General features: G+C 32.8%; 1 protein-coding gene across 1 annotated transcript; it reads left to right on the plus strand.

Annotated features, from left to right (window-relative positions):
- The first annotated feature begins 1,959 nt into the window (after positions 1-1,959).
- LOC118188469 (uncharacterized) lies at positions 1,960-27,400 on the plus strand. Its single transcript, XM_085823506.1, has 5 exons — positions 1,960-2,182; positions 2,327-2,370; positions 2,477-2,542; positions 18,377-18,437; positions 22,395-27,400. Exons 1-5 carry the CDS (start codon positions 2,102-2,104, stop codon positions 23,571-23,573), a joined length of 1,431 nt encoding a protein of 476 aa, XP_085679632.1. The 5' UTR covers positions 1,960-2,101; the 3' UTR covers positions 23,574-27,400.
- Positions 27,401-27,875: the final 475 nt, after the last annotated feature.

Here is a 27,875-nt window from a genome sequence, read left to right on the forward strand (position 1 = left end):
ATTCTGGAATTTATTCGAGAAAATGAATGTTTAAGATTTACTTCGTAATTTTTAATATAGATATTTTGAGATTTTATGTATTTTTGCCTTGGCGGGAAGTGAGAACTGAATTAATTGAATGAGAAATACTGAATCGTCTGTGAAAAACTGTTTCTTTTTTGTTTTGTTTGCTTAATTTCTTTTATACAACGTTTTAGATGTGTTATAGTATTTGAATATAGCATTTGGCAACGATTAGATAATTCTTCAAATGATATAAATTTTGTGCATTCTGAGTTATAATATGAATGAAATATAATGCTGTTAAGTGAACCTAACGCCAGAGTGCCGCTATGGTAAACAAATAAAGTGAATTTTAAAGAGTGCATTTATTCTATTGTGGTTTATGCGCTCTCGACAAAGGAGATTTAGTTCAATCAAATAAGTTTAAATGAAATGCAAGAAGAAATGCGTATAATTTAATATTCCGTACAAGGAAGTCATGTGGTGTACACATCATATTTTTTTTTTTTTGGAAAGGGGGGGGGGTCACAATTTTAGCCCAGAAGGGCTATTAATATTGTTTCGGCATTTTGCGTTGAATCACTATAAACGGCGTATCACTTTTCAAATTTTTGCCACCAAATATTATCGCCTGTGTTATATTTAAAAAATTAAATAATGAAGAATTTGCATAAATGTATGTATGTTTCTCGCATTGTGATAAAACAACCTAGAGCCATCCAGTTTTCAACAACGTAACTATCCATCGAATATGGGCATCTGAAAGTCCTAATTTGGATTTCGTATTTTATAACACTTTAAAGAATTTTTGATGAACAAACTCAGCGATTTCAAAGCGAGGAATGGCAACACTATACGGAAAAAAAAAAAAAAAAAATTATCTTCAGCGCGCGAGACTGTGTATCGGAAATTCTAAAGATATGCTCATTTTAAAATTATTTTGCGATACTACTGTCAAATTGAATTTTAAGGTTTATGTATGAAGAACATGATATGTTATAAATAAAGGTAACACACAAAACGTTAAAAAAAGCCCCATTGGGTATAATGAAAAATCTGAAAGCTTTCAGATTTTTAATTTTTTATTATTTTCTATTTTGAACACTGTAAGTTTAATTTTCCGAACATTAGTGATAATGATTTTAAGGAGAAATGTTAAAATCAATTTAAAATGAGAAATGTTTAAAATTTACATTTTTCTCCTCCAAACTATTTCTTTTTCTTTCTGTTCCATGAAACAAATAAAAGAAAAGAAAATGCATTATAATTTTCATTTTAAAATATTCTTGACGTATTTAATGAAGCATATAAACAAATAAATAAAAAACAGTGAAATTTTAGTATTAGTACACGTATATATGTGGACGAGCACCGAAAGCAAAATTCTTTGCCGAAAGTGCTTTTAAGAAACCTCGCACAGCGAATATTCCAGCGAAAACATCCTGAGCTCGGGTAAAACATCTCGGGACAAGAAGTTCGTACAACCAAACTCCATGGTCCAAGATGAAAATATAACAAAAAAGAAGTAACAAATATTTATCTAAATTATGGCCTGCTTAATAATCAAAAAAGAAAGTACATAGGAATGCACTCCCCCTGCCACCTTCAAAAATTAACGGAAGAATGAATGATTTAATCCAAACTTGCGATTTCATTACAAAAACTCTATTCTAAAACCAATGCAGCATATTTTTCAACATACTGCTACTAGAAAACGTTTAAACAGTAAAATACCTCACAAGTAGCCTACCAAATGAATATTGCATAGAATTTCTCCATAATCATAAGAAGGGGGGAATTGAGATTAATAACATTTGACAGTATTTTACTTTACTACGCTTCTTGCAACTCCTGAACACGCACTGGGCTTGGCACTCACCACATTCATCGCCAAATGCTAATTTTGGCGATCATTTTTTTTTCTGCACTGGCAACCATAGAACTTGAATCATAAACGCTCATTTAGGTGCAACATCTGCAAGCGAGCTGTTGGTACCTGATGCCGCATGTCAGCGATCGCCGCTGTCGCTTGTACGTAGTGGTATTTCTAATGTTTCGCATGGAATAAGACAGTGTCCTTCTAATCCTGGTATCTGATATGAACACGGATATGGATATGTCATCAGTTGACGGACGAGTTTTCTATGCAGAGTGCATACAGAAAAAACGAATACGGAAGGTAAACAAAATACCGGATGGTCTATGTTTACATTTTGCGGATTATGGTTTTTTTGTTTGACGTGTTTTATCCATGACCTTGCTGAACCATTTGCGGTAATACCATCAATACCAAAGTGTTTATATTTTTAATTTTATATTTTAGGGCCGTGTTGAATACTTCGTAAAATGGCATGGCTGGAGTCAAAAGTATGTATTATTTGTGGATTAAATTTGTGGTGACAGCATCGATTACTGCTGTAAATGTGTAATACGCAGTATGGAATAACGCACTTATGGATATTTTATTACGCAGGTATAACACATGGGAACCGGAAGAAAACATCTTAGACCCACTGCTCTTCGAAGCTTTCGAAGCAAGGTAAGATCATGTTTAGCTAACCAAATCAATATGGCTGCGCTCTGCGCATGCGCATTGGACGTTTTTATTAGAATTATATTTTCTTAAAAATATATTTTGTTGCCACCTTTCATGCTCTAAATCAAACTTCATAGTCATATGTAATGCTGTTTTTTTTTTAAATTATTATTTTATTTTTTTAGTATCAGTCAATGTGTCTATGTATGTGGAATGCGTTAAAATAATTCAGATTCGTATGGGATGAAAAAGTCTTGTTTTTTAATTAATCTTAGCGCTGCAAAAATAATACTTATAACGTTATGTTAAAAAAACCCTTAAATTATTATGTAGTGTTTTAAATATTTTTGTTAGTAAATGTATACGTATTAAATAGCAGAAAGTCGTTTTTTCAAGTATGTGTAAAATTCAACCCAAAAGTTAAGTTAATATTACAGCATTAAGTTTTGTTTTGTGCTTTTTGAATTTTAAAATACAATTTTTGTCAGAGAGGAGGTGAATAAAAGATCTTGTCTGTGTAATAAGCATACAATTAATAATTTAAGTGTTAATTATGTAAAAAAAAGTTTCAAAACCTTCATGACATGTGTGATAAGCATAATGACTCATTCTAGAAGTGTTTGGTTTGAAGAAGAATATTTATTCGTTTTATAATTATAGTGTGATTATAATTAATTTTAGGGAAAATTTCTAAACAAATAATTTTTATGCTATGGCTTTTAGTCTCTTAATGTATATTGAATGATTGCAGACACATTTAAACATTCCATACAAACATGTTTCAGTGCAGGCTTTTATGTAAGTAACTGTAATTCAATTTGATGTAATTTTTTTTGTAAACAAGTAGAAACAAGCGAAATACAGATGTATTAAACTTGGACACACACACACAAAAAAAAGAAAAAAGTAGGGGTTTTCATCCGCAGAGAACCCCTTGGCGCTTCGGGAAAGAACCCGTTGGCGCCATTGCATTCTTACTCGCCAAGCTCGCGGTTCATCGACGATGAGCCGAGCCGTAAACGTGATTTTTAGTGCATGTAAATTCAAGTTAGCAGATAAAACAATATATTAAGCATATAGTAGTAAAAATTCACAGATAATATGCATGTAGATGTAAAACTAAAGGGTTAAACGTGATATACGAAAATAAATTTGTATTAAATTCAAGTTAGCACAGAAAAGAATATATTATTAAGCATAAGACAATATATAAGCATTTATAACAGAAATAAAAATTCATTTAAAAAATATAAATTAGTATTAATATACTGAAATTAACCGGTTAAACGTGATGTACGAAAAAAATTTGTCTTAAATTCCAGTTAACACAGAAAACAATATATTCCTTACACCAGCAGTTGTTTGCTAATTTTGATGACCATGGTGATGCATCAAACTATTCTGTCACCTTAGATAATCAATATTTTTTTATTTCAATTTAATCATCTATTTATGCCACACCTGCCATCCTCTGAAAGGTTATTGTTAAAAAAGCATTAACAATATATTATCTTGTTAAAATTTTACGCCATAAAAATTGCTTTATTCTCATAAGATGACAATAACCAATAATAAAAATAAAAGCATTACTTAATTAGTTAAAGCGCACATGCACATTTTTGCGGTCTACGAAAACAAATTATTTTAGACTTTGGAAACCTCATGGTTCTTAGAGCTATTAATAATTAAGAACACAACGTGAACAGCCGTGTTACAAATTAGCATTCACCCCTCCTTTCATTCCGAACCGAGAACCGGCATCTATCTACGAAAATATTTCTAACTATTCGTTGTTAAAAAATTCAGAAAAAATAATAATAAATAAGAGAAGAATAATATAAATCTGCAAATGCGAACAACGACAGTCTTAATTCAACAAAATAAACGCAAGAGGAATGGTTGCAAACTTCGAACAAGCGAATGGGATAAATCCGAAGGGTTACCAAGTTAGAACTATTATCGCCAAAGTTGGCGATGTTTACATTTACCGGGTTCTCTGCGGAAGTGCTTCCAAAAGTAGACTACTTCAAATGTTTGTAAATGTAAGTTTGATAAAGGAGAATGTAAGAAACTTTTAAGTGCACAAAAACTGTAATATTCTTAAATAAATTAGAAATTAGGATTTCATTAATGGTTCCCTTCACTACCCACACTTCTCACATTCAGGTAATATCCATGCAACATTAGTCAATTTTTAATGTGCTTAGTGTCCATTGTTTATCTGTCCTTACAATGGGTTCAAAATGCAGAACCAATGCATGGACATAAATATAAAAAGATCTAAAATCTAGCAAAATTCTGTAGTTTCTTTAAAAGAAATGTTAAAAATTATTTACAAAGAGAAAATTAATAAATTTAATATTTAAATAAATAATAATTTTGGATAAAATTTTATATTTCTGCAGTGAATATGGTAGTAAAGCCGGAAGTTTTCTTTGTTGAAAGTGGAAAAGATGCAGTAACATTGAAGTGCACAATCATTACCAATATGAGTGTGGGACTGATTCCACAGATATAGAAATTGTTGTCTCATTGGATCTCGGATGTGATATAGAAGTAAATACTGTTGAATTTGCATTTATTGAGAAGGGGGCTAGGTTTGTTTAAGATATGCAAAAGGAGACTGGCATCGTAGACGCAGAAAGTACATTTAAACCTAGTGTTCAATTGTTTGAATGATTCAAAAAGTATGCATATATATACAGCATTTAAGTCACTGATGAAGTAGTAAATAAAAGGGATATGATCCCACAATCTAAAGCTACTGGGGAAAAAAAAAATATTGATCTCTTTTTGTGAAGTGCTACCTACATCTCCATCTTCATGACTCGGTCTTCAGTATATATTTTATAATTTATGTCTAGTTTATATATGTATGTATACAACAGATTGAAGAAGTTTATTACATAGATAGAAGGAAAAAAGTCCTCATTGGTGAAAAGGCACACATAAGACTATAGTATCTTACAGGTTGTTTTTTATTTTAATTTAATAATTTAGGATGTGTATACAAACTATTTTTTAATCATTTCTGATGATGCTGGTGTAAATTACATAGCTGATGGAGGAAACCTGTGGACAAATGTAGATGTCCATAGATGATACCACATAATTAATTGCCCAATAAAACAATTCGTGGAATGCATATTCTGATTCACATATTATCATGTCACAATCTGCTCCTCTCACTTTTGAAAGTTTACATCATAAAGAATAGATGACGAGAAATGAGCCATAACATGCTAGCGGAAACCAAGTAAGCTAGGAAAGTAAAATGTGTTGTAATCTAAGATGGAGGTTTAGTTCAAAAGGAGAGAGAAAATGAAAAATTTTGCAGTATCTTACAAAGCTGTACTTCAAGAATTTATGAACTTGCTCAAAATTAATCTTATTTAAAGATTACATTATTTACATAACTGAGGGGATTATTGTGCATGCATACGTATCTTATTTACTTGAAAATAAGACACCCAATTTTTTGCTGTATTGTGTCCTAAAAATTTATATGGCCTTTATAATCAAGTATTTTAATTAATGAAATTGCTCAATGAGAGAATGGAATTAAGTTATCATACTGTACAGAATAATTCTGGTGTTTAAATACTATACAAAGTGCACAGGTAATTACAGCTTGTATGAATTGCATAACTCCCATCGATTATGAGAACATATTTCAGTTTAGGCTTGCATCTGTTGAACCCAATTACTGGTGTACTTGGAAACAAATATTGTGTCATTAATTTTTCCTAATTTTGCTTTCTGTACCATGACAAAATATTGTATCTAATTAGGTTGTCTGCTTTTCATTCTAATCAGAACCATGCTCACATCGAATATTCATCTACATTTTTATTTCTTAAAATTTATCCTAAAATGTATTATCTAAATAATGTTGCGATTCAGTGGGGTCTTATTTTCAAGTTAATAAATGCTATTTTAATTTTTTTACTCTCTTATTTAATTTTAAAAAATTGTCTAAAAACTGCTGTTATGAAGCATTAATAATAGCTAAAAATGCTCGAGGAATTTCCAGAGACAAGAACAGTAGTCTACATTTTTAAAAATATAAATTCTGTAAAATTTTTAGTTTCATTTATTATTAATGCCAACATAGATAAAATTTTGCTTGTTATTTAAGTTGACATGCAAATCTTTCAGCTAAATCAATAATTTTGTTCGTGAATACATGCCTTAAATTAGAAACTGAAAAATAATTCTGAGTATGGTGGTATTGAAAATTTATTCGAATAAATTAAACTGTGCCTTTAACTCTGATTTCAGCTTGTAAGTTACTGTGGTTTAAAAATTTTATTTCCGTATTAATAATTAACAGGACAAAATTTCTTGCATGTAATCCATTTAAAATACAAACCAGGGAGAGTTAAATCACTCTGATGCTGCTACTTTTTATTGATTAAAAATTTGTGTTACTTTGTTCATTTTTTTAATTACTGTGAATTGAGATTTGGCACATAAAGAGCATTTTAATGTATATTTTAGTTATAAACAGTGTTTGTAGAAGTTAATCTAAAACTTCAGTTTTTTTTAATTCGCCAGTAGCCTCAGTTTGTATGAGACAAAATAGATTAATTTTCAGTGTGTCACATAATGAGATGACAGTTGTATAAGCTTAGGTATTTCATTAATGCTTAATGTAATCAACCTACATTTTAAGGTCAGGACTGCCTAGTCTTTCGATGAGCCCTCTTTATGGGTGATCATAATTTACTAATGCATGAGAAAAACAAAATGCATAGCAGATGGATAACTTGAACTCATGATAGCTCAGAAAACACATCATGATCAACTGAGTAGCTCAGTTTTAGACAATGTGAAAATGTGAATGTAATTGTAGCTGACCTATAGTATGGCCATTATTTGTATGCATTAACATTAAACCAGAGGAAAAGACAAAATTTTAATCAGAATCTGTAACAGTTCAGTAGATTTTAATACAAGCTGCCCGAAACTGCATGTGTGTTACAAGGTATTTAAAAAATTCAGAAAATGTCATAGCAATAAATATGAAGGTTATGCTTTATGAGAGCTAAAAATGTGTGGGTGCTTAGAAAATGTAAGTAAGATAATGAAGAGCTAATCTTATAGCTTTAAGTGGTATGAGATAACTCGTATTGGGAGTTGGTCTGAAAGTGCATATATCAAGTGGCAGTTAACATGCTAATCGCATTTTTCTTCGATGTAGTGTGTTTGCACAGATTCCTTTTTCCTCACAGCTTCTCAAAACAATCTCATTCATCAGTTGCCTTTTTTCCATATTTTTAGCCCAAAGGGAGTTAGCCCAGTAAGGCTATTAATTTTGTTTTTTCGGTGAATCACTAGAAATGGCGTATCACTTTTCATATTGTTGCCACCAAATATTAGAGACCTGTATTATATTTAAAGAAATTAAATAATGAAGAATCTGCATTAATGTTATCTATGTTTCTTGCATTGTGATAAAACCAGAGTACCTAGACCCATCAAATTTTGAGTCGCTTAATTCTCCACCGAATATGGGTATCTGGAAGCACTAATTTGGAATTTGTTTTATTATCGATTTTATATTTTTTTAACACTTTAACGAATTTTTGATTAGCAAATTCAGCGATTTCAAAGCGAGCAACACTGTATGAAAAAATAATTTTTATCTACAGCTTACGAGACTGTGTATCGGAAATTCTAAAGATATGCTCATTAAAAAATCAAATTTTGCAATATTGCTGTTGAATTGAATTTTATGGTTTAAATGTTAAAAACATTATATTAAATAAATAAAGCTAACACACAAAATGGTAAAAAAAAGTCCCTTTGGGCGTAATGTAAAATATGAAAGCGTTTTTTTTTTTTTTTTTTATACTTTTTAAAATTCTTTCTACTGTACTGGTGGTGTTTGCCACCTTCATATGTAGAGTTCTCTTTTATTGGTAGAAGAGACTGTTTTACTATTCACTACCAGAGATCTCATCTTATGATGGATCAGACAGGGCCAGATTTAGACTTAATGAGACCCTAAGCTATTTGAGATGTGGGGCCCTTTATGTCTGTTACGCTATATTTTAATTTTTGGGGGGGGGCTAAGCTATAGCTTGTGTAGCTTATACTTAAATCCTGCACTGTGTCTGGATGTGTTTTTCCATTTGCTGTTTACCTGGAGACCTGATGGTGGCAAATGCCAGAACTTCAGTAGTTCCTACAACTCAAGTAGGAACTTGTTAATCAGCGCGTCTTTGTTCCTACAACTCAAGTAAAAGCTTGTTATTATATTGTTAAGGGAGTGCTTCCAACACGTGTAAATAGTATTTTGTTTTTTCATTTAAAAAAAATCATTGCTGAAAGCCTTCTCAGGATTATGGACATAAAATTGCATATAGAACAGTGGCTTTCGTGTTCATTTCTCGTGAAAATTTCTGCCAGCTTTTAATGTATCTAGTTTCAGGTTTGATGTATATTGAAAGGAAAAGAATCAAAGTACAAAGTGAAAGAGCTGTTTTTCAATTACAGTCAAGAAGATTCCATTTACTCGTGACATTTTGAGGAGCTTTGAAATTTCAGTGCTAAACCTGCAACAACGCTCGGAGGATTAAATGAGGATAAAATATAAACTAGTTATTAATAATATTTGAAGCACATAGAATTAAACATCTGGATATAACTTCTTCCCAACCTGGTTCACTTTTTTTTCGTATCTAATCTATTGCTGAATAATTGCTTTATATTCAACCATGATACTCTACAAAAATAGAAAACAATATCCTTTTCTTGTACTCTAGTTAAATACATGGTGTCCAATTTCCATATTATTGCACTTTAATCATGTCCAAAAACTTTTTCTTATGCATTACTAAAATGCATAACATTTAGTTCATGTATCTGTTACTAGCCAATGCAACAGTGTGTTTAGTGGTGCCTGCGACAAGGCACATATTGGATGCCAGATATAACTGCTAGCCAGTGTGAAGCATCTAATGGAAGTTGGACATAACAACTGCTAATATTTTAAGGTTAAAACATTAATTTTTTTTTATGTTACTTATAACTAGCAACTTGCAGTTCAAATGCCTTACTTCCATTTATGTTGGGGACTGTTGTCATAGTTGATAACCTTAAACGTTCATCTTACTGGGAAAAAGTTTACAAAAAAAGTATGTCACATCTGCATTAAATAAATCCTTTAGTAATGAGTTAGAATATGGATAACTTTTTACTGAATTCACTGGAAAAATTGCAATATTTACTATCATTTTCAATGACAGTTTTTTGTATAATATTTTGGAGCTTGAATTGTACAAACAATCCTTCACTGCATCTGAAAGTGTTAGTGTCTATAAACTGCACATGAGCTGACTCTAAGCTTTTTGCCAGTCAATGACATTCCTGTGGGTCCAGAATTCTGGCACCCGGTGCCTTTTTAATTTAAAAAATTTTGCTGTTTGGTGTAACTGCAATGACTCTGGCCATGCACAGAACTTCAGTTTGTATTTTTCAAATTATTTAAGCAAATTTGGCAGTTAGCAATTAAAAACTAAAGCAGTAGAAATGGCCAAGCTGAATATTGAATTCTTTTCTTCTGAGCTAAAGGAAAACCAATTAATTGTAGATTTGAACATGTCAAGAGTTCGGATAAGAAAAGAAGGGTGCAGTTTGGTAAAATTGTTCTTTCATTCTCCTTTGGCCAGCAATGTGAATGTATACCTGTTGTCGACTTATCTCATTTCTCTGATAGCAACAGTGACATCAGATTAAGTCCTCCAATTTTATTATAGCTAGTAGCACAGTATTATGTGTATCATTGGCAAGGACTTTGCACCCAATAGGTGACAGTACAACTTTCCCAAGTTCAGTCCCAATATTGAAGAATTCCCCAGAGAATGAGTTCAAGGGACTTCCACCCATCTTCCCCTTCCACCAAATAGCCTGAGAGGACTTTTGAATTACTGTGTATTATAAGTGTCCCCTTGGCGTAAAGACACACTACATAGTTACTAACTTCCAGTCTTTTTTTGTAATTTGAGCCTGGGCTTAGTGATAAGGCAGAAAGCTAGCAGTGCTAACGATTATTCCAATAAAGATAGCATCATCGGTGTACACTTGACCTCACTCATTAAATATGAAGGCAATCAAAATCGTAAAAAACAACCTTGTATTTAGCGTAGGTATAATGAAACACTCAATCGATTTCGAGGGCAGCTAAAGGTCCCTCCTCATCAGGAGAAAGAAATACCTAGAAAGAAGAAAATAAAGGAGTCGCAGAAACACGTGGTCCTTATTAGCACTGCACGTGGTTATAACTAGATTTTTAATCAGAGTTGCACTGGCCGCCTACTTTTACTGAGCCAGGCTATCTGATCAAGCATGAAAAATTAGCGAAGTTAAAATAGGGAGCGAGGGGCAAATGCACCTTACTCTCAAAATCTGAACTTCAAATAATGGAAAGCAACCACTGAACGGATTTTTATACCCTCTGGTAGTACCAAACGCGAGGAGGTAACGCCATCTATCGGCAAAAATAACTGAATTAAGATAGTAGAATTTTAAAGGCATTAGGAAGGACTGGATTGGACTTCAAATCATTAACTAAACCTGCTAAATCTTTGTGAATGTGAAAAGCCTCAAGAAAATCCAATTCACCTATGGAAGAAGCCTTTTGGATAATTTTTGCAGATCCAAAATCAAAATTATGGTTAAAAGTCCAACTATGATACGCTATTGAAGACTTGTTAATTTCGCCTTTTCTGACATAAGATTCATGTTCCTTGATACGAAACTTCAACGCTCTTTTCGTTTGGCCGATATATCTTAAACCACATTGACACGATATACTATAAATTCCCCAAGAATTCAAGACAGAAACGCAATCTTTTAGAATCGAAGGGTGAATTTTATTAATAGGGGAGAAACCGACTTGAAAATTGAATTTCTGGAGAATCTGTGCAATTTTATAGCTAACAGAAGGATAAAATGGAAGCACGACAAGGTCATTAATATTATTTCTAACAGTGGAATGTCTTCTTTGATGAGAATCTGAAAATTTTTTAACGGCTTTATCAATAATCACGGGAGAAAATCCACGGTCAATCGCAACTGCTCAGATTCCCATCAAAGAAGACATTCCACTGTTAGAAATAATATTAATTTTCTAAAAATTTTCTACCTTATATGACTGCATTGGCTTTGGCAATGCCCTAGTTAAATTTTAAATAGATAATTTGCTGTAGAATTCAAAATGAACAGCTATTTATGTTAAGATAAATGGTGGAATTTTAGGGATTTTGAAAATTATTTAATATTTTCACCATAATAATAGTGAGAGATGAATTTAAAATTAATGTAAATGATAGTGATGGACACTTTTTTTAATGGAGTGAATTAAGTACACTAAACCCTTGCCGAACGCGAGGATCATATCATTTCTGTAAAGTTAACTTTCTACAGGAAAAGTATGTTATATATAATTCAGATTAAGAAAATATGCATAATTTAAACCAGAATTTCTTAAGCTGTGGGTCGCGACTCCCCATGGGGATCGCGGGATCTGCAGCAGAGGGTCGCCAACAATTTTAGCAGTATGGATATTTCTTTTAACTTATTATAATAATTTTATGGTTACCAAATATTTTTACGCAATGTATCTGAAAATAGCTAAAGATGAGATAATACAGACAAACCGAAAACGTTTCGACCCATTCTTTTTATAATATAAACGCTCATTTACTTGCTTTGCATGTGACGCTGTCAATTCATCTGTTACTTACTTAAAATTTTCACATTGTTCTATATCTTAAAATTAGAAATTAAAGTTAATGACCAAAACCTGTAGTACTATATTACTGTACACGTGAAAAACTTGACAGTTTCACTCACGTGTGTATCGGATCTGCACAATGATTATGGGTTCTCCTGAGATCACGAAAAAAATCTCGGTCATAAAAAGGGGTCGCGACAAAAAAAGCTTAAGAAGCCCTGATTTAAACCAACCTAAATATTATTTTAATTAAAAAGAAAAATAATAAACAAATGTTAATTGAAATGATTTTTATTTTTGGTTAATAAGTACGTAATTTAAAAAAAAAGTTAGTGATTTTTGCATGGCATGTTTAAAAGTTTCATGGTAAGAAGTGCAGGCTTTTTCAGTGGCTGTCATAAGTATCTTTTTTTTGCCGCATTTGGATCAAACTCAGTTGCAAAATTAGGCAATTCCTGTGCTTTTGTCAACAATTCATGTACCTTCTTGGAATTTAAAAGAGCGTTAACTTTATTATGAATGCTTTTATTGTCGTCTGTTGTTATAAGACCATCCCATTCATTCATTATTTCCCAATTAATTATTTGACTTCTGATTCTTCCATATCTGAAAATTCTTCACTGCCAGTTGCCTTTATAGTTTTATAACCTAGAAAATAGCTTTGTTCTGCATGAGAAAAACTGATGGTTAATAAAATCAAGCTTTTTTTGTTGATTAGTACAGCTGTATTTATTTTCTTAATTTTTTTTTTAATTAAAGAAAGTGTAGATACAAGTGTGTATGAGCTGTTACTTGAATATTGGTGAAATAAGAACCATTTGGCTGTTAGCTGCAGTATGAAGAATTCTAAATGGATCTCTCCTTCGAAAATTGGTTTTTGTTACAGGTCACTTGTAAAGTTGGGGGATATAATGGTATTACTGGAATTTTTTTTATATATTTACATTGTAAAATTTTATCCAGTGAGAAGGCATGTTCAGCGTGATGCTTCTATATCATGATGAATATGCCTTCTTATGGAATGTAATAGATCCCTTACTGTGTGCAAAAGTGTTTTGAAATTGGATAATATCCAGAATAAAGTAGCTGTTTGTAAATATCCATTCAGGTACGTATGCATTCCAAACAGGATAATTAATTTCAGAAGACAGATGTTGATCTTTACCACCCAGGCATTAGTTGAAGAACTTTCCATCTGACTTCCAAACTGTCTAGTCCCGAATTAGATCATTAAGATTCACGTATTTAAATCCTGCTAAATAGTGCTTAGATGTTGCTGAATGAAATAACTTAGCCAGAAAACAAAATTAACAATTAGATAATGTTGCAGGTAACATTGCACCAGGCTTGGCTTGTAATTCCTTAAATATGTGGTAGAGATGTCTTTTCATAAAAGCAGGTGTGAACATCTAATTAAAAAAAAGGGGGAGTTAGCAGGATTAGCATGCCTTACAGAGGCATCAGTGTTTGGTTTTTAACATTTTGGTCATCATTAAAAATTTGTTTTGCAATCAGTGATTTCATTATTTCTTAATGATTAATAATTGCATATTAACATACTGAAAAATGAAGATTTTTCTATGCCTAGTAACAAACAACAGGTATTTATTAGAGAACTTCCTGTTCTCTTTGGGATGAACAGCACTTACTACTCTACCATGGAGGCTGATGAAAGTGATCAAGAAAAAATTCGTTAAGGATACCCTCATTTGGCAGGTTTCCATTGACATGTTTTGTAAGTGTAAAAAAGGAGCTTTTGTTCTAGAAATGCTGAGAGAGTAAGACATCATATTTCAGGGAAGCTGTCATCTCCTGTAATAATGCTGCAGTTACTTTTTATTTAACCAAAGAAGCCTAAATTAAGTTTTTAAATTAATTTAAAAAAGACAACCAATTTTCTTACTCTTTCCGTTCTAGAATCTTGACAGCATTGCAGCCTTTTCTAATTTTGTTAGACAATTTCTGAGATTTTTTTTTCTTTTCAGAGCCTTGAATATGAAATGTGGATACGAAACTAACCAAAAGATCTCCAACTATTGATATATACTATATATATATATATATAAATTTAATTGGATTAGTTTTGATATTATGTTAAACCTCTTATATACGGTTGCAATTATTATATTATAAAGGAATTGCCTTGCTTTTGTTCCAATTTACTAATTAATTTAGATGCTTTAAGTTTATATATATGAGGGTTGGAACTTTAATAGTGGCAACTATTTATTTACAAGGAATACAATAGTGATTCATGTCACCATGTTTTACAGTCCTTCAATATAGTCGCCAGCATTGTGTACAACCCGTTTCCAACCATGTGGAAGTTGCAGAATACCTGTAGCAGCGCCTGTTTTGTTGATAGTTTGAATGGACCGGTCAACTGCCGCAAGAATCTCAGGAACAGTTTGGAAGCGAGTGCCACGAAGTGGTTCCTTCATCTTAGGAATTAAGTTATAGTCACAAGGGCTTAGATCTGGGGAGTATGGTGGATGGTAAAGCACTTCCCAGCCCCATCGCTTGAACAAATCAGTCGCAGCTGGCGCTGCATGTGGCCGAGCATTGTCATGCAAAATGAGAGGAGCGTTCCGCAGTGTCACTGTTTTTTTCTCAAAGCTGGTTGGAGATTGTGCTCCAAAAATGAGCAGTAATACTGCGCAGTGACGGTCTGCTGTGGGGAAAAGGTATGTGTTAGGATGACACCATCACAGTCGTACACGAGAATCACCATGACTTTCACATTGCTGGGGTTCTGACGAAATTTCGAACATTGTGGTGACCCGTGGCGTTTCAGTTCTGGCTGGTAAAATCGGGCCCAAGTCTCATCCAGCGTAATGATACAGCGTAAAAAAGCATCTCCTTCGCGCTCATAGTGCTCCAGGTGGGTTCAGGCAGCATCGTATCGTAGCCATTTCTGCATTTCCGTCAATTGATGTGGAACCCATCGTGAAGCAATTTTTCTCATGGACAGGCGTTCCTTCAGAATGTGCAGCACAGTTGTATGCGCTAATCCTGTTTGTCCGGCCAGCTGACGAATCGTTTGGTGGCAATCACTGTCCATAAGTGCGGCAACAGCTTGCATGTCTGCATCGCTGACACTTGGACGACCTGGCCGCAGCATGTCTGCCACGTTGTGGCGTCCTTCATTGAATGCTTTCACCCATCTTGCTATGGTTCTGTAAGGCAATGCAGATTCCCCGCAAGCCTCTTGAAGCCCTTGATGACACTGTCGTGCTGTACGACCTCTGGTACATTCAATTTTTATCCAACATCGTTCTTCTTGTTTTAAAAACATCCTGACAATACTTACTTTAGACCGCGAGCTAATACAGGAAACCGTTCTTCACGTCACTCCGCATGCGTGTGACGTGGGCAGGACGAGTCTTTTTGCTGAGAGGTAAGGTAGGTATGTAGTTTACGTGTGGTATACGCGATATTCTTTGGTTTTGTTGCGTAGCGTTTTTTCAGCTGTGTTGCCACTATTAAAGTTCCAACCCTCGTATATGCAAGATGTTCAAAAAGGAGGCTACAGACTTCCTCCCTCCTTAAACTTTATCCCATTTGTGTGCTTCCTATTCATTTGTGAACACAAGCAATAACAAATTAACTGAGTGGATCATTTTATATTGCCTTTTAGCTGTCAGAAAGAGTGTTGCATTACTTTTAGCAATTGATGATCCCATATCAAATATGGAATCACCTTGCCACCTTGAAACTATTAATTATATAACCATCTGTGAAAATTTTTGCATAAAAACATTTATTAACACTTAACAGTTATTATAAAACCATCTAAGTGTTAAATTTATTTTAGATTGTCTCCACAAATTTTGCATATAAAAGTACAGAACTTTGTAATGTATTAACTGTACGACATGACAAGAAAATTTAGATTTTATATTTATGCAATATATTCACCATTAGTGCTGAAATTATTTGTATAAAATTCTTAGTCATATTTTTAGAAATTTTTTTATTGGAAGTACATGTCCAGATAAATATTTATGACAGTAAAACATCTAACCGCCTTTTTTGAATAACTTGTGTAAGTTAAAGAAACAAATACTAAGTAAGCAACAACAATTGGCATAATACGAGTAAATTTTCAGGATTATATTTCGAAAGTTAAATGGAACCTTCTTCTTAGGTTGTAAGAGTGAAAAAGATACACTTGAAGCGGAAATATGAAGTTCTGCAAATTTTTCATGTTATGCTGTTTCTTTAACATTTGGCATATTATTTTTGTTACATTTCACCTTGTATTAAGTATGAAGTAACTGCATGATAAAACTTAAGTAGTGATGCAGTTAAGCTGAAGGAATTCTATTGGGGGAAAAAAAAATGTGGTAATTTCTGGTTATCTACACTCCCACTGAAAAGTCACGAAATAGTATTGATGAGACTATGTGCCATGTTGCCAAAAGTGTGGTGGCTTAATCATGCATGTAGCATTACCCCCTCAGACAGTTTTCATTTCTCCAGATGTTTTTGTCAATGTTACTGTACATTATGAATCCTCCTATGGTAATTTCAGTGTTTTAGCATAAGAAGTGAACCATATGCTCCACTTCTTATGCTAAAACAGTTCTTATGCTGAACCAGTTTTCATTATATTCGATGAAATCTTGGATTTAGAACATAATGTGGTTAGATGTATCTTTTTTTAACCCAGTGAAGGGTGAGGAGGTTATCAGCAATGCCAAGTGTGTGCAATTCTATCATTCTTTTTCTTTCCTTTTTTTTTTTTTTTTTTTTTTTTTTTAAACCAGAAACTGATTGTTGTGGACATGGGAAGAACAACAGTGCCAAAAACTTAAATGTGCTTGTCTTATACGTAACAAATGAATGCAAGAAATAGGTGGTAGTGGATGCATCTGATCTAATTGTTATTTTATTGGGTTAAAGAATTAGGAATCAAGAGGTTATAATAATGTGTGCATGGCAACAAAACTTTGATTAGTGCTGTCTGCAGCCTGAAACATTTTATTTGAAACTTCCAAATCCTGTTTGTTTACTTTTGATAATATTGCGTGGTTTATTTTTCTGGTAACTATTTAAAGAACTACTTGAAAGAATGTGCTTAAATAGCACTAATGCTTAGTACAGTCAGCTGCTCTCTCTGTCTGTGCTCACCTGAGGTTTAACAACATATGTATATGAAAAATACATTTGTAAGCTTGTGTAAAGGATTTGGAAAAATGTATATTTTTCCCTTGCTAACTTCAATTTTGCATAATTATAGTTCTTGCGAATGACAGATCGACTCTAATGAACACTGCATCAAGCTCTTTCTCCTGATATCAACAAAATCAAATTTAATAGAATGTTAAACCAATGTTGATATTGTATGAATATTCTAATGTTGGCTTGAAAAACATATTGTCTGACAGTATAAAAGAGAAGATCAGCTCCTGTTTACTGGAATAATGCATGAGACGTGGTCCATACTTAGCTCAAAATCACAATTAATCCTAGGGCAGTTAAAAGAAATACAGGAAACATGAATAAATTATTTCATATATAACACAAGTATTATCTGCATTTTACAGCAGTTTAATCTGGAGAAAAGTTTCATTAGCTACATAAGTTAAATCAGTGTTCAAAACAAAAAGTACTCTAAATAATGGAAAATATTAGTAACGAAGAAATTAATTTATAAATGACTTTAACAGTATTTATAAGGAAAGAACAGTATTTATAAGGAAACTTCAGCAATCTGAATGAATTCAACATAAGTAAATATATTAGATATATTTTAAACAGATGATTTAAAAGTGTTTATGAATTACACATTAGGTAAAATTAAATCATGCATTGCTGTGGATAAAAGCAATTCTAAATAACCCTCATCATCTGTTATTCCATGCATTTGCTTTTCTTTTTAACATTTCCTTTAAACAGTTTTATTTCATGCTGTAGATTTGTAATAATAAATTTTCCATTATTTCTCAGTAAGTAAACATTGTGTTTTGACAGGGTCCTCGTGTTAAAGCACCCCAATTAATTCCTAGTTGACTGCATTTGTTATTATTATTTTTTTAATTTGTGTAACTTTTGTTAATAATTCAATAAATCTCTCTTCTGTCTGTCTTTAGGCAAGGCAAAGATAAGGGCCCTGCCAAAAGAGGTCCAAAGCCAAAAAAGAAAAGAATTCGTGTAAGTATTTCTTAAAAACAAAGCTGCTAAAATTTTCTTGTCTGATGTATTAAAAACTGAATGAATCATTTCACTGATTATTTTAATGAACTCTTATTCATATTTTGCCTCCAAGTGGTCCAGTAAAGTAAAATTAGAGAACTGTGGGTTTACTCTTTGTTTCTGTTTAAACAACTACAAGAATTTGTTGTGCAGAGATGTGCCCTGTCTGAAATATGAATGCTGCCATTTCTGATTCAAGTTCTTCACCCACCTGTGGCTGAGTGAATAAGATCGCTGAACACTGGTAGTTTAACCTGAGGTCAAATCATAATAAATGTGTTGAATGCTGCCTAAATATTTTCTTAGTTTTTCCCATATGTAACATGGTTGCAAAAGAGGTTTCTCAAAAGATTTTCTGCAAAAGCAGACTTATCCTTAAGCAGTTAGTTCTGATGTACATTGTCATGATCAAATAGTCCAAGCTATTTGCATGTTCTTCATAAAGACTTCCTCATGGTCAGAAAATGAAAACCTTTTCCTTTCTTTTTTTTAATTCTTCAAGAAACTATGGGTATTATATCCTGTGGTAATTCATATTCATTTTTAATGTTTTCTTGTCTCCCAGATTTTTTTTTCAAATATAATCACATCTCACTTTACAAATCGCTGCTGCTTTAAGAAACCTTGAATTTGTGAATTCATCTATTGTAAATGTGTAGTACCATATTTATTTGACTCCCTTTTCTGTATCCCTTTTCAGTACCTTTTAAGTTGCATTCCATTTTTAGTGGTACAGTCAACAGTCGTTAATCCGGACTCGTCGGGACTTCGGCGATTCCGGATTATCGATTTTTCCGGATAATAGATCATCAGTTTAAATCGCATAAGATGGCATGCAGAAATTCTAAAATTAGAAATATGAAACCGTAATTTATGAAATAAAGAACAATTATGATCTAAAGGGTATCAAAATTTACAAAAAAAAAAAAAGCTTAATATTTATTTGTTTACTTTATTAAACATTTCTTTCAATGTAAGTTGTTTAAGTTGCTTCGTTTTATGTGATAATACTTTCTCTTTAATTCTATAAACAGACATAATTTTTTGTTCAGTTACAAAGTCTCGCTGTTCAAGTCCCGTTAATTGCTGTGCCGAGAATACCAACTAACTTGTCAATCGAAATTTTTTCGTTTTCACTAACCTCTCTGTCACATTCTTCATGTCTTTATCCATTTTTTGCAGCAATTCCACTTTTGTTTGATGGATATCGAAACATACTTTTGTTTTGTATGATCCTTTGGGAGCTCCAGATTCGGAAATTCTATTTGACATAATTGAAAGTTCAAGTTTCCTTTTATAGTATTGCTCTTACAGTCTGCAAAAAATAATAAGCCGGATCCAATTCGAAAATTAAGGAACAACGCAATCATCAACATTAACTGAAATAGATAATTAGATAATTTTAGCTTATACCATTCATTATACATAAAACGCACACGCGAAAACATATTCTGCGCTTGCGCACACGCAAATGCGCAGTCGTAAGAGGTCTTAGTCTTACGCGCACGCGTAAACGCCTATGCGCATGTGTCAACGCGGAGCATGCGCAGAAAGTTTTTAGCTTTGAGGCCCGGATTATAGATCATTCCGGATTATGGGTGTCCGAATTAACGACTTTTGACTGTATTTGTATGGGAAAATGTTCCTTTAAGTATGTTAAATTAGTTCATCTCAAAAACAAAATTTAAATTAATATCTTTACCTATTATTACAAACTAACTAAAAAATTATTATTCAAAATGAATCACTTTGTAAAAGGAAATTTTGCTGTAACAAGTATAAAATAAAGCAAATTTAAGAAGTAAATTTTAATGTAATATATATTTTTAACCTCCCACCCAAACCAATGATAAAATGTGTCCTTTTAGCAGTATATTAAAGAATTTAAATTGTGGTAAAATTTTTGCATGAATTGTAACATATGAACATGACTGAATGAATTGCATGAATTGTAACATATTTTTGAGAACATAAAATTGTAAAAATATTTAGAGTGAAATCCTGAATTTTAAGGTCTGCCATGTACCTGTCAGCTGTTAATTTTTTTAATCTATATTTGCATAATTGTAATGTGTATTTGTAGAAAGGGTGCTTGAATATGATTACTTTGGTTTAAAATCAAAAATTTTAAATTTTTGAAATAAAATTTACGTTTAGGCACTTAAATGATGCAACCCAGTTGAACATACGTATGTAAAATATCTGAAAAAGCTTTTGAAAGTGATTTAGATTCAATATTGTTATTTTATAAAAAAAAATTATAAATATAACAGTGCAGTCATAAACAGTATCATGCTGTAATTGCAATAACATGATTTTATAAGGAAATGTAACTTAACTGAAAAATGAAAATTTACTTTTATGAAATTATATTTATGCTTTAGCTAATTTATAAAAAGAACTTTCCTGTGTTTCCAGATCCTCAGAACTACCCCCCTCCTCCCAACCTCCTGCAAACTTTCAGGTCCCCCCCCCCAATTTTATGCAAATATAGGATTTAATATATTATTTTGTTCAGGAAGAAAAGTTGTTAAATGATTTTATATCCCATACACCTCAAAACCCCTTTTTTTTCTATTTTGAGTCCCCTAGGGACCTTTTAAATTTTTCCATAAATAAAGTAGTAATACGTAAATACATTCAGGAAGCATACTTTTTACTACAGGTCTAGTTCTGACTCACTTTGAAGGCCTTCTTTTCTATTATTGGGCCTCTGGGCCCTGTAGAAGCCCCTTTCATAAACACTGTTACTCCACAGATTAGAGTGAAACATAAGCTCGGTGGCTAATAATGCCTTACTTCGCAAGGGCACCGGTATAAGTTTTATCCACAGGCGTAGCTAGGGCTTTCAGTGCCTGGGAACAGCTGAAGATTTTGCGCCCCTTTCTCTGTGCCAAGAATGGAAAACATTTCATTCTAAAATTTCTTAACATCAATTTGGTGCCTCCTGAAAACTGCGCCCGGGGACAAATGTCCTCCTCCCTTGCCCCACTCTAGCTACGCCACTGGTTTTATCCATCTTAAAAATCGTTAAATAATCTTTTAACAATCAGTCTTGATTGTAATACCCCAAAAAATTAAGTATATAAATTTTCAGTCTTTGTATGTCATATATTTGTAGATTTTGTATTCTCCCCCCTCCAGTAATATTTATGAAACTTGAAACGCAAGACTTTTGAAGGAGATACCGTATTTTAATAGCTGTGAACATACTGAGCATTGATAATACAACAAACTCAAAAATGTATTATTTTGGTGTAAAATAATTAGCATTTTTTAGGGGATTAAAAATTTGATGAATTTCAGGTATATTTATTATGCCGGTGCCCTTCAAGGGCTTAGCTATAATGAAATCAGTAAAATTATTAGACTGCAAATTTTTGTGTTAATTCATTTTATTTTTTAGACATTTTATTGGCATACTTTTTTTTTCTTTCGATTATTTAATTTTAACTGGAACAGCACTGAAAACTGGTAAAATTAAGATACCATATTTCTGATAGGTTTAACCTAAATTTTAAAACTTTATTAAAATATGATTAAAGAATCAGCCTCATTATTTTTTTCTTAGTTTAGGAAATTTATTTTTTAATATAATTTAGACGTAACATCCATGCGTTTCGCGTTTGCGATGCATGAAGAATAGGGCGTTTACTACGCGCTATGCGAACTGTATTTGTTACAGTACTTATTGATTTGCATATTGGCCATTGACGCCTGTGTGAGGTGCGCATTATATTTTGTTCCGGTTTTCATGCTGTTTCGGCAAATAACCTTTGCGGTTCTATTATAACCCCCCAAAGCCTCCTGCCTCACCTTTATTGTTATTATGTCCCCTCCCCTTCTCAGTTGTATTGCAGACTGCACGACGCGAAATACTCATCGCATGTCATTTTCTCCCTGTTTTATTTGTAGAGCTCGAGTGACGTTTCGCTTGAGGCCAGGAGCAACACAGCAGATGGCAGTACCAAGCTCGCCGATGATAGTATGCGGGCGGGGGACGACGCACCCCCTTCGGTGTCCCCTTCCGTAACACCCTTCCCATCATCTCCGTCGCCTAAACAACTAGAGACGAGTGCGCCATCCAACGACGAAGCTTCAAAGCTAGCGCCCGAAGGCGTGGATTCCAAAGACTGTGCCAGAGACTCTAAGTTGGGTGAAGAAAAAGAACAGAAAAGCCGTCACACAGGCGCAGAAGGGGAGAGGGCGAGTCTGAAACGTAAAGCAGACGATGCAGTGGATGATGAAACCGACGCTAACGATTCTAGTCCTACACAGCAGTTGATTGCAGAAGAAACAACAAACTCGTCCGCGAATCCAGTTTGCGAGTCGACGAAGCGCGACGAACCAACTCAAGGTCACCTTCCATCTGCATCGAACATTGCTACGGCCAAAGGCCCCAAAGTGATGGCGAAGAGCCCGAAGTGGTTGTCAACAACAACCGCAACAGAAAAAGAGCACAATCAAGCGAATCATTATAAAGCGTTGAACGGGCATGTGAAAAAGATGCCGCATAGCAAAGCGGACTCTACTAGTGCCAACAAGAAAGCAAATTCCGCTGTTTCGACTAGCAGTAATACTTCCCGATCGCCGCAAACGGGAAAAAATTCAGCCCTCTCGAGGATTAATCAGTCCCCGAAATTGAGTGCTAATAATAATTTTCCCAATAAACGAACAATGACGAACTGCAGTGATACCAGCTGCGTAGATCCGAACGGGGTGACTGAGAAAGCAGAATCACCCGCTAACCATTCCGATCAGGAGAACAATAATGAATTGGGAAAACCAGATGTTCAACTCAACGGTCACCTTCCCCCGAACCGGGTGGTTCAAGCGACCCTGCTCCAGCCGAAAAACAACAACTGCAGCCGTTCGCTATTCGCCCCCAGCTGCGTAGTTAACGCGGATCCACCCCCCGAAATATGGCAGAAGCAGAATCCCGTGGTAGATGATATTCTGATCACCGATGTGACCGCCAATCTGGTCACTGTGACCGTCCGCGAATGTTGGACTAGCCGTGGTTTCTTTCGCGACCGCGGCGGGATCGAAAAAATCGAGAAGGGCAATGAACCAAAAGAAATGGAAGTTAACTAATTCTTGTTTGCGATGAAAAGCGTGTGGGGGAAGTTATGAAAATTGAAATTTATTCTTTTCACTGCGCACAGTGATCGTAACTGTTGGAAAGTTTCTCTGAAAGGTCACTGGTCAGAAAACTTATTGCTAAAATGGCATAAATCTTGAGGTTATACAAAATTTTGAACTCCGAAAATAAATTATTACATTTAAAAAATTTGCTATTTTCAAATAAAACTTCTATATTCTAAGCACTGATTCAAATAATTGTTTGGAACAAGATGTTGAAATTAACATAGTCATTTATTGTTAACATAAATACTATTAGAAGTATTTTAATTGAATCTCCCTAAAGCACAGATATTACTTTTTTAGGGCAGGATTACATATTTGAATAAATGATGGTGTTTCAAAGTACATGGCTCGTAATTTGGTGAATTTTATTCAAATTCTCAGATTTTACACTTGATTAATCTCAATATGTAGAAAATTTTTATTCAATTCTTCTGCTGTTGTTGGGAGTTGCTCAAATAGTAAGATATTTTTGCATTATTTAGTGTTAAGTTTTGTCATGAGAATTTACATTCTTTCAGGGAACACCTTATTGATGATTATTAATACATAAGTCTGAGTAAATTTTTGTCGTTTGAATAGTGCAGAAAGTCACTAAAAAGGGAAATTTTCTGATAAGTCACGTCACTGATTGCAGAACTCCCACCTTAGTGTTTCAATTAAAAAAGTGGTGCCTTCTTTATATACTTCTTCCCAGAAAGACTGGGTAGATATTACTTTCGTTCAAGTGATTGAAAAATGAAAAGTAGCAGCCCTTATCCTTCTAGGTATCTTCGGAAAGTAGATATTATTGGGAAAGCATTGGAACTTTTGAACTAATTATATTTCCTTATCTGTAAAGAACACAAAAACGTAAATATTTTTGTTATAAACTAAATAATATATATATATATTTACTTACAAACTTTGTGAAATACCTTATTTAACGGCATATAAGACACACTTTTTTTCCTAAATTTGATCTCAAAAAAGTTGCCTGCGTCTTATACGTGAAGGACACAGTCTTATACGTGAAGGTAATTGCATTCAGTAATTGTTTATTTGGCTTTTACGAAACGTGAGAACTAAAAGAAACCACGCTATTGAAACTTTTTTTCCTTGTGTGTGGCCGTCTAAATAAGGGTGCATCTTATATGCCGTCAAATATGGTATATACCATTTCTGGAACATCTTGTGCTAATATTTCACTGGAGACAGAAAAAATTAGGGAGATATTGATTCATGTTGAAATTATAATTAAAATTTATAGTTTAAATATTCTTAAATATCAGTATTGTAAAAATTTTAAATGGAAGAGGCATTTTCCCCCACATTTGCAATATGACAGTATTACATCTATAAAAATGTGGCAAGCAGTTGTAGATAAAGTATCCATAGAAATTATCATTAAATATTATGTCTGTGCACTCTTTATATCCTTTCTAGGTGTATTAAGACTTTTTTTTTTTTTTTTTTTTTTATCCTGTCGTAAATCAGCTTTTAAGGACTGACTGCTGCTTTTTGTTTGAAAGTTTGTAAAAATCTAATAATGGATAAACTTACCAGAATTTTTACATTTTCGTTTTCAGATTTTTCATGTGTGGCTATGCAATTTTAAAGAAGGAAAGTGTAATAGTTATTTTTGGCACCTTTATAATAAAAAGTAGTAAATATAACAATAAGAAAATTATAGCCGAAGTTAAGAGGTGGCATATTAAAAAAGTAGAAATTAAAACAAATTATTATTATTATTATTAAATATAAAAATACAAAAATCGGTGGGATTTTTGTATTATTTCTTGATTTTAATATTTTGAAAGATACAAAACTAGTAAAAAAGGTATTAGTTTCTTATTATTTTTTAGAAAAACTGGTGGAAAAAAAAAAGAAACTAGTTTATTGTTATTTAATATTTAAATCTTATACAAAAGCTAGCAAAAAAGAATTTGTTCATTTTTCAATATTTTAAAGGGGTACACAGATTGAAAGAGCCCTAGCCTGTCTAAAAAAATCGGATTCTCCAAATGATAAACTGAGATATCAGCAGGCTGCTGTTCTTGATGTATTTTAAAATACAAAAATCCTTGATTTTAATATTTTGAAAGATACAAAACTAGTAAAAAAAGTATTAGTTTTTTATTATTTTTTAGAAAAACTGGTGGAAAAAAAAGAAACTAGTTTATTGTTATTTAATATTTAAATCTTATACAAAAGCTAGCAAAATGATAAACTGAGATATCAGCAGGCTGCTGTTCTTGATGTATTTTACGCAGTTTCAAACATAAAACTGAATTTTAAGTTAAATTCGCAGAAAAGCCGTAACTGTCAGAATTCATTTAACGTAAAATAGTTTTGTATTTCTGCTAATGTCTGTAATTCTGGCAAAAGTAAATTAGGAGAAAATTTACCTGGTTTTTCTCTCATCAAAGTTGAGTGTATAAATAAATATTTTTTGGTTATTTATATCAAATTATATGTTGGAAAAAAATAATACTGACCGGAAATTTTTTGGTTGAAACTATATTTTTGTACGATTGAAAAAAGAAAAACTATGCAAACCCTTTCACGGCGATGTAGAAGCAAACATTCGCCGTCTTAGGAATATGCAAAAAGGAAATGCATTTTCACAAAACGAAGTGATGTCGGCTCCTGCGGAAGTGAACTACGCTCCCCGCTTTGACCTTGAAAAGAAGTTCTCCGCAGTTTTATTTATAGCATGTTTTTGTTATCAGGATCGGTATCGACATAGTTGGCGAGTTGAAATTGCGAAAGAATTTATTTCTCCGCTCTTCTGCTTTTAGAGGGTAAAAGTAATCATTAAGTTATTGTTTTTAACGAGCCAGCAGCATAATAATATAAATGTGTATCACATACGTTAATTAGTTGTCTATTTCGTCGGTACAAGCATTCAGTCAACTCACAGATCCATTGTATATTTTATATTTAAATATAATTAATGAGCACTCAGTAATTTGAATTTCTTGCACTTTTCCCCGATGTGACTGTCATCGTAAGTGTAATATGTATTATATTTACTTGTTAATATTCAGAAAATCATTCTTAAATTTTTATTTTCTATCAGGAAATGTAATATCAAAATGTTCTATATTTTTGTATAAGATCTTTTTTGAATGTTATCTGAAATGGTGGCAACGGTACAATCAAAGCAGCATGATCAACTATACTGTCTTTTCTATATTCGAAGGAAAGTATATTAAAATAATCAGAATTCCACAAATCTTGTAAATGTATGTACAGCTTTAAGAGGTGCCTTTTGAAAGAATGCAGCGATATTTTGGAGATTAATATTTGCTGTAATAACTTTCCAGTGTTCTGAGGACAGAAATAGAACTGGAACTTGTACATATATTTATGTTTTGGAACTGAGGTATTCTAATTTGCGTTGTTCAGCAACTTTTTGGGAATTTCCTAAATGGTAAACAGTTGCAGGTATGTGCTGCGGTTTGCAGCCAAATAAGGGATCAAAGATTATGTAAATGACTCCTCCTAATTTTTAAATCAGGTAGATGTTTCATTTTACTTCTGTAATGATATTTAGTGTTTTTCATTTGTTTCTAATGGATATCACGTCCTCATAATTTCATTATTGCTTGGTCCCTTGTGTGTGATTTTGTAAATCAACTAGTCCTTATTACGTTTTGTTTGTTTGTTTGCTTTTCGTATGCTTATGATTATTCATAATACTTGTACATATTAGCTTTTCATGTTGATTGTGTGCCTGGCATTGTATTCATAGCTCTTGTATATGCAAACTGTGTATAAAAAATTTATACTTACTTTTGGTGTTTTTATTTAAATTGAATTGTAGATTTTATTAATCATGCACACTGACATTCTGTACCCAAGCTTTCTCATTGCTAGCTGAAGACCTTACAGTGAGAAGTATGCAGTTTCAAATTTTTAGATTAGAAAAACTGATAAAAAATTGATTTAATGGAATGTTTTTAGCTATGCATTCAAAGTATTTTAACCAATTAATATCTATGTAACAGAAAATTATCCTTTCGCCATGGTTGGATGAATTTCAGAAGTTAAGTACTGCATCCTTCTTGCGTGAGATTGCACACTATTAGTACTGCATTGTGTAAATATTATGCAAATAACATGAAACTTTTTCAACATTTAAAAAAAAAAAAAAAAAACTTCGGTCTTTCTAAAATTTCTGTACCACTAAGTTACGCTATTATGCATTTATCCCTTATGTGAATTATATTTCCTGCTTGAAACGTAACATCCTTAAATTATCTTACA

Source organism: Stegodyphus dumicola, chromosome 9, assembly GCF_044657685.1.
Source record: "Stegodyphus dumicola isolate Sdum_Otavi_A_Nest chromosome 9, ASM4465768v1".
In the NCBI taxonomy this organism is placed as follows: Eukaryota; Metazoa; Arthropoda; class Arachnida; order Araneae; family Eresidae; genus Stegodyphus; species Stegodyphus dumicola.